At 36.8% G+C, this 8,345-nt stretch overlaps 1 protein-coding gene across 1 annotated transcript; it reads left to right on the top strand.

Annotated features, from left to right (window-relative positions):
- Positions 1-213: 213 nt before the first annotated feature.
- Positions 214-3,082, top strand: LOC131252762 (putative receptor protein kinase ZmPK1). Its single transcript, XM_058253443.1, has one exon. It carries the CDS (start codon positions 449-451, stop codon positions 2,936-2,938), a length of 2,490 nt encoding a protein of 829 aa, XP_058109426.1. The 5' UTR covers positions 214-448; the 3' UTR covers positions 2,939-3,082.
- Positions 3,083-8,345: the final 5,263 nt, after the last annotated feature.

Genomic DNA, 8,345 nt, shown 5'->3' with positions numbered 1-8,345 from the left:
CGTCCTCTCCACGGGCTGACTTTCAACGACTGACCCAAACACCACGACAAGGAGGGGATGCTAATTTCCTACTAGGGAGCCCAAGCGACTAAAAGAAGCTTGGGCCCACCTTGAAGTCTGTGCGACATCCACTCCGTCCGTCAGTTGCGCCAGTTCATGTTAAGGACCCAAGTAAAAAAAAAAAGAGAGGGAGATCTAACATTCAAATGGGGTACACCAAAGGAAAAGGTGTCAGTACTCCTGATGAATGGACCAGCCTGAATTTTGGTCATGATATGTAGACAGCAGGACCCACTTGATGGATGGCTTGGATCTTGCATCCATGTGCCACACTTGCACATTTAATGGCGTGTAGTCTGCTTCCCACAGGCGTGTTAGCTGAGGGAACCTCTATAAAGAAATGTGAGTAGAAGGAAAGAAATTACAAACTAGAATTCTCTTTGCAATCATGAGAAAATCTCATTCCACTCCAATCCTTCTTCTTATCTACCTTCTCATCTCATTCGACTCTCCTTATGCATCTCCAACACCTCAATATAGCTCTTTAAAGAAAGGATCCTCACTCTCAGTAGAAGATGAATCAGACCTCCTATTCTCCCCAGACAAATCATTCACATGTGGTTTCTACAAGGTCGGCACAAATGCCTACTCTTTCTCAATCTGGTTTTCAAATTCGGCGAACAAAACTATCGTGTGGACGGCAAACTGGGGCGGCCGTCTCGTGAACGGCCATGGATCGAGGTTCTCTGTGCACTGGGATGGTAACATGGTCCTGACCGATGTCGACGGTTCGACCGTTTGGAATGCTAATACCATCTCCACCAACGTTGATAGAGCCGAGCTTTTGAACAGTGGAAACCTCGTGTTGAAAGATCCAAATGGGAGGATTTTATGGCAGAGCTTCGACTCTCCCACTAACACTCTTCTGCCTTCACAAACACTAACCAAAGGCAAGAGACTCGTTTCTGCGATAAGGAAAGGAGAGCTTTCTTCGGGTTATTTCATTCTCTTTTTCGACAGCGAAAATGTCCTGAGATTGATGTATGATGGGCCCGATATTTCTAGATTATATTGGCCTAATCCTGATTTCGATGCGTGGGGCAATGGTCGATCAACCTTCAACAGTAGTAGATCGGCTGTTCTTGACAATAAGGGTGAGTTTTCATCGAGCGATCAGCTGAAACTTTATGCTTCCGATCTGGGTGTTGGGATTAGAAGGAGATTGACATTGGATTATGATGGTAATCTCAGACTCTATAGCTTGAATGAGTCAACCGGGTTGTGGCTGATTTCATGGGTGGCTCTCCCACAGCAGTGCAATATACATGGTCTGTGTGGCAGATATGGTGTTTGTGTCTATACACCGATGCCGAAATGCACGTGCCTGCAGGGATATGAAATGAACGATTTGGGAGATTGGAGCAAAGGTTGCAAGCCCAAATTCAGCAAAATCTGCAATACCCAGATGGTGAAATTTGTAGAGCTTCCACAAACAGACTTCTTCGGGTTCGATCTTAATTACAGTACAGGAATATCGCTAGAATCTTGCAAGAAGATTTGCTTAGACGATTGCTCTTGTGAGGCTTTCCAGTATAGATTAGAAGGTGATGGACGCTGCTGGGCCAAAAGCGCACTTTTCAATGGGCGTAATTCTCCGAATCTCTATGGCACCATATATCTAAAATTACCAAAAAGTCTAGAAACTGAAAATTCGTCGCAATTCAAAGGATTGGAGCTTGTTTGCAGTTTGAATGAATCTGAAGTTTTCGTGGGATCCTCTGATGTTTATAAGGAGAGCACAGGCACTGAATATCGTCTTTTCCTCTGGTTTGCTCTGTCTGTAGGTGGGATTGAGATTCTCTTTATTGCAGCAGGTTGGTGGTATATTTTCAAGGAGCATGGGATGCAGATGCTGGTGGAGGAAGGCTACCGAAGGATTTCAAATCAGTTTAAGAGATTTACTTATGTGGAATTGAAGAAGGCAACTGACCAATTCAAGGATGAGCTCGGCAGAGGAGGCTCTGGGTCTGTTTACAAAGGAGTTTTGGCTGATAAGAGGGCAGTGGCGGTGAAGAAATTGCGAGATGTATTTCAATGCGAAGAGGAGTTTTGGGCTGAGGTGAGCACAATCGGACGAATCAACCACATGAATCTGGTGAGAATGTGGGGATACTGTTCGGAGAAAGCACACAGGCTCCTGGTCTCTGAGTATGTGGAGAACGGATCATTGGATAAGTACTTGTTCTCCGATGGAAGCAGCAAGGAGCCTGCTAGATTACTTGGATGGAACGAACGGTTCAAGATCGCGGTAGGGACGGCAAAGGGTCTGGCTTATCTTCACCACCAGTGTCTTGAGTGGGTCATCCACTGTGATGTGAAGCCTGAAAACATACTATTGGGTTGCGATTTCGAGCCCAAGATTGCAGATTTTGGATTAGCGAAACTATCTCAGAGAGGCGGGCCGGGTTCTAACTTCTCTCGGGTCCGAGGAACAAAGGGCTACATGGCGCCTGAGTGGACTTTGAATCTTCCCATCACAGCGAAGGTCGATGTTTATAGTTATGGGATTGTGCTTCTAGAGATTGTGAAGGGGAGTCGGTTTTTGAATTGGATGACAGATGCAGAAGAAGAGGTGGGACTGAAGAGCTATGCCCGGATGGCGAAGGAGAAGATGGAGAGTGGAGAAGAATCATGGGTTGGGAATTTGGTGGATTCAAGATTGGATGGGAAGTTTGATTGGAAGCAAGCGGCGGTGATGGTGGAGATAGGCCTTTCATGTGTGGAGGAAGAGCGGAGCAAAAGGCCCACCATGGATATGATTGTCCGAGCTCTCCATGAATGTCAAGATGAGGAGCGAAGCACGGATGGCTCGTTTCCTCAAACTATGGAAAATTTCTATTCTGCAAAAACTGTATTTGATTCTTATGTTTCTGTGTAATCCAAACATCTCTTCTTTGAGAATCCTTGGTACCTATATTTTGTAAACAAATACTTCTATAGAAGGTAATCTGCATTTGTTCTTGGAAATTCTGTATTTCTGCTCTGGATCAACGAAATTTACAGACACATCTCATAGCTAATCTTCTTCGTATACTCTGTTGAAGGATTATGTTTTTGCCAAAATCATTTGAAATGATTTTGTATTTGCAATGTAGTCAGAAAACATTTTGATACTGTGTATGGATGATACCATTCTTGACAACCTTCTCCTCATATAAAAAAGCATTTCCAGTAATTGAGCAAAAGCTGTTTTTCAGGTGGAAAATCATTTTTTTATGGACATGCCTTCTTGGACACCTGCAAAATAGGCAAACTTGTAATGATCTGAACCATTTGTTAGGTGGGGTGTACTGTAAGTCTTCCTTTACTCGAAAACTGGCTGCTGTACTCTTTAAGAGGTCCATAGGTATATGATCGAATGTGGAATTTTTATTTTATTTTATTTATTTATTTTAATAATTAAGAAAGAAAAGAAAAAGAAATAAACAGATCTAGGCACCATTTTCAGAAATTGATATTTAGGAAATAATTTCCCTGGAAAATCATTCCCCGAAATGATGTGTTTCCATATATTGAGCTATATGATACACAACCTGTAGGTTTTTGATTATGACAATTGGGGCCTATTGTTCGGTGATCTAGACCGTCCATTGGTTGCTCTCACTGTGTATGGACAGTACTCCGAAATTCTGTACTATATAGGAACTTTTGATATGTAGCCCAGAAAATGGACAGTTAAGTAGAGAAATTTACATTCAACTGAAGAAAGTCTCAAGATTGGTCCCCGTGACCTTTAATCTGAAAGATTTTCAGAGGCATTGATTGGACAATCCTAACCTTCGATTAACAAACATTTGTTCATTGATTTCGGACAGTTGGCCTCTTTTTTCATTTAACCATCTATCATTGATTTTCCCTCGAGTGGTTTAGTCCCAATCACAATAGGAGCAACCGCATATCAAGGAGAGGTGATCTGGACATAACGAACGGTTTGGATCATGATTGTGTCAATTTTTCATGCATCATTATGGTTAGATCTGATTCAATCAGGATTTCATTTAATGGTTTTAGCAGTTTTAATTGGTGAAATAGAACTTTAATGATTAAAAACCTTAGTAAAATTAACTAAAAAAATTTGGAGCAATTTTCTTTCTAAGAGAATTTCATTGTGGAATTTTGTTGTAAAAATCCATCTTTCCATGAGAAATTTTATCACATGGGTATCACTATGCCAAAATTGCGATTTTGCAATGGATTTGGTCCGTTGCAAAAAAGGCACGGTTTAACGACGGATATAGTCCGTCTCTAATTGAAAACGTCCGTCGCGCAATTTTTTTACGGTTCCGTGAAGTAGCGAGATTTAGCGACGGACCAAAAACCTTCGCAAAAATGAGATTTGCGACGAATTTGGCCCGTCTCAAGTTAAAATTTTGCAACAGTCCGCGGTGCCGCCCAAAAACATTTACCGACGGATTATTACTTTTGCGACGGTTTACGGTCCGTCGTAAATTGACTTTTGCCGCTGTTCTTTATTTTTGTTAATTTAAATTGTAGAATATGGTGGTAAATTATTTTATTGTAGTCTAAGAAGTGTTTTTTAATAGAATTTCAGTGCTTTAATTGTATTCATTTGTATCTAAGATTATTTTTGAATCAATTGATTGAATGGAATGATTATTTTTATTTTGTTTTTTATATGAGTGTAAACTACTATTAAATTTTATTTTTTTTGCTTTAAAACTAATATTTAAATGCTTTGCAATATCACACAAAATCCCACCATACATCCTTTGTATTTTGGGAATTGAAGTTTGAAAAAAAATTATAATTAAAAATTATCGATATTTTGATATATAATTGACATTTTGAAAAAGAAAATTGAGAGGTTTGGAAAAAATTATGATTTGGAAAAAAATCATTGGGAAATTAAAAAACAAAACAATTAACACTGTTTGAGAAAAAAAATTGAGATTTAGAAAAAAAAAAACTGTGATTTAATAAAAATCTAGATTTTGAAAAAAAAAAAAGAAAATTGAATAAATTTGATAATTTGGAGAAAAAATAAATATAGAAAAAAAATGATATTTTGAAAAGTAAAATTGAAAAGATAAAAAAAATTGTGAAAATTTTGACGATTTTGATAAAGAATTTGACACTGTTTCAAAAAAAAAAAAATTGAGAAATTGGGAAAAAATATTTTTAAAAAGAAAATGGAGAAGGTCGAAGGAATTGAAATTTTGAAGATAAAAAATGAGATTGAAAAATTGAGATCTTGACAAAAAACTACATTTTGAAAAGGAAAATTGGGAAGTTCAAAAAAATTATGCATTTGAAGAAAAAAAATTGAAAATGTTCAAGAAAATTGACATTTGAAAATAAAGTGATTTAAAAAAGCACTAAGATTTTGACAAAAAAATTATCATTTTGAAAAAGAAAATTGAAAAGTTGAAAAGAAAATGGTGCTTTTGAAAAAAAAATAAAGTTGACATCTTGAAAAATTTGAGAAGTTTGAATAAATTGTTAAGTTTGACCAAAAAATAGATTTTGGGAAAAAATTGAGATTTTGAAAATAAAAATTCAGACTTTGTATTTTGAAAAAAAAAAAGAGAAAAGTTTGATAACAAAAATGAGATTTAGTAAAAAGTTTCGAAAAAAGTAAGAGTTAAAAAAAAAAAGAGTTTTAAAAAGAAATTGATATTTTTCTGTGAAAAAAATTAAGATTTTTTTATTAAATTACTAGGGATATCTACTAATTGAACCTCTAATAGTTTATTCACTAAAAGGTTCACTCGTGAAAAAATGTGAAAAAATGATAGCCCAAGTATAATGACGTGTAATTGCAAGAATAAGTTATAATGATGAGATTGATTAAATTCTATGGTCAGGCCACCCTAAGGTTGATCTGAACGGTCAGATATGTTTGGAACATGCTAATTAGGATAGAGAACAAAAATCGACTCAATATGACCTGAAACGAATTAGAACCATCTAAAACACTCTTTAAATGGGCATGATTACTTTGTCTAGATCTAGACTGATTTTGGACAATCTGGTCGGTCCAGATTAAAGAGTAAATATAACTTCAGATGTTTAGATTACATTTCACTTAAATCTAATCGTTGGATCGCAAGATATGGCCCATCATATTGTTGATCAATGTTGTTTGCTCAATTTCTTTCTCATCTGAAGCTTGATTGGGGTGAGTAACTAGTCAAATTGAAGCTCTTGATTAGTAGAATATAGTGAATGGATCAGATTTCTAAATTGGGCCAAATATTTACATTAAAATTGTGATGCAACTTACAGACCTCATGAAAACCCAAAAAATGTTGTCGGTAATTTCTATGAGCTCCAGCTTGATGTATGTGCTATTGTATGTGTTGTATCCACAACCTTCATCCATTTGGAGAGATCATTTCAGGGCATGAGCCAAAGAATGAGGCAGATCCAAAGGTCAAGTGGACCCCATCAGAAAAAAACAAGTGGGGATTGAATGCCTACCATTATTATGGGCTGCAGAAGTTTTTGATCAAGCTAATATTTGTTTTTCCATTCATCCATGTATTTGTTAACTTACAAAAATATTAGATCTAAAATAAACATCATAGCGGACACTAGGAAGGTTTCAACGGTGCATGTCACTGTCCCTATTGTTTTCTGTGGTGGGGTCCACTTGAGCTTTGGATCTGTCTCATTCTTTGGCTCATGCCCTAAAATGATCTCTCCAAATGGATGGACGGTGTGGATACAACACAAACATCATGGTGGGTCCCATAGAACTTGGACACATCACTTCAGTAGCGAATCCACATCTCCACTCGTCGTTATAAAAACCCATTGTTTCAGTAGTGTTTATTTGCAATCCAACTTGTTGATTGGATGAAGGGAAATTACAAAGATCAAATTGATCCAAAACTTTTATAAACTGCAAAAGGTTTTTAATGGTTATTCATCAATGTTTTGATTGGTATGGCCCACCTGAGATTTGGATCTTCTTATGATTTGCAATGACATCCTAAAATGTGATGGAAAAATATATTGACGGTGTGGATATATAGAATATATATCAAGGTGGGCCCTGCACATTAGGGTAACACCACGAGGGAGTTAACTAAATAGGAAAATGGTATCGTAAAGTCGACCTCATGGGAACTTCCCGTGAGGTCGAGCTGTGTGGGCTCCATCATGATGCGTGTAGAAAATCAACACCGTGCATTTGATGTGTCCCCTTTAGGTCATGGGATATACAAAAATCCAGCCGTATACGAAACTCAAGTGCACCATAGTATCTAAAACTATGTGAAGACATCCTAAAACATATAAAATCACTTGGTGGGGCCCACATGAGTTTTGGATGCGGTTGAAACTTGGTCTGACCCCTCATCTAAGTGGGACACACATAATGAATGGTCTGAATCTATGAATCACATCTAGGATATTAATGAATGGGCTGGTACTCATTCCATGCACTTAAATGAAACTAAACTGTCCATATCATGAGCTGTGATTTATTTTAGATGGGCCATGAACCAAAAAATATACCGTAATGTTTTCTTAACTGGCACATTGTTGAAGATAAAATTGATGACTGATTAGATGTTCCGGTCTTAAAATGGGCTCTATCCTATCTGAAGTGGGTACCACAATTTAGGAAGTCTAGTTGAAGGTAATATTAGAGAAATGTACTAATGCAGGCATACAATATTAGAGAAATATAGTAATGCAGGCATACGAACCATGATACTCTACCAGAGTATCAATTAAGGCCTAAACATCCACAATGTCATTAGACAAATTGTGAAATACAATTAAAGCCTTCTAGACGGTGGGAAAAAAGTAAAGAAAAGAAAATCACTAAGGGGTTTTTTTTTTTTTCCAATTACAATGATAAATGGTTGTAAATGTGTAAAATTATTTATTTTGTAATTGTACAGTGACATCATGTAGATGTGACTGTAATGATAATTTTTCTAACAATGAATCACGGTAAAAATAATAATTTTATAATGTAAAAATATAATAATTATAATTTACTTTACATACTTTCTTCATAAGTGCATTTGATTCTTGATTTATGAGATAATTCTTCATTCGATAAAACTTAGAAATATAAATGGTGGCTCAGTAATTTTGCATTTCATGAGAAATTTGGAAAACTAATTTAGTCTAAAGGACGGGATTGCCTACCCACTCTAGCAAGGTTGCTACAGATAGTGTTCTATTGGCGCCACCACTATGTATGTGTTTTATCCAAACTGTTCAGCTATCTTTCTAAATCATTTTAGGACATGAGAACAAAAGTGAGACAATTCCATACCATAAGAAAACAATGGTGATTGAATGCC

The sequence above is a fragment of the Magnolia sinica genome, chromosome 8 (assembly GCF_029962835.1).
Source record: "Magnolia sinica isolate HGM2019 chromosome 8, MsV1, whole genome shotgun sequence".
Classification (NCBI taxonomy): Eukaryota; Viridiplantae; Streptophyta; class Magnoliopsida; order Magnoliales; family Magnoliaceae; genus Magnolia; species Magnolia sinica.
Note: the sequence above shows the minus strand (reverse complement) of the source record. Positions and strands in the feature narration are given on the sequence as shown.

Bases quoted from the DNA above. Each gene is read 5' to 3' on its own strand.
- LOC131252762 (XM_058253443.1), top strand. From the start codon at position 449: ATGAGAAAATCTCATTCCACTCCAATCCTTCTTCTTATCTACCTTCTC.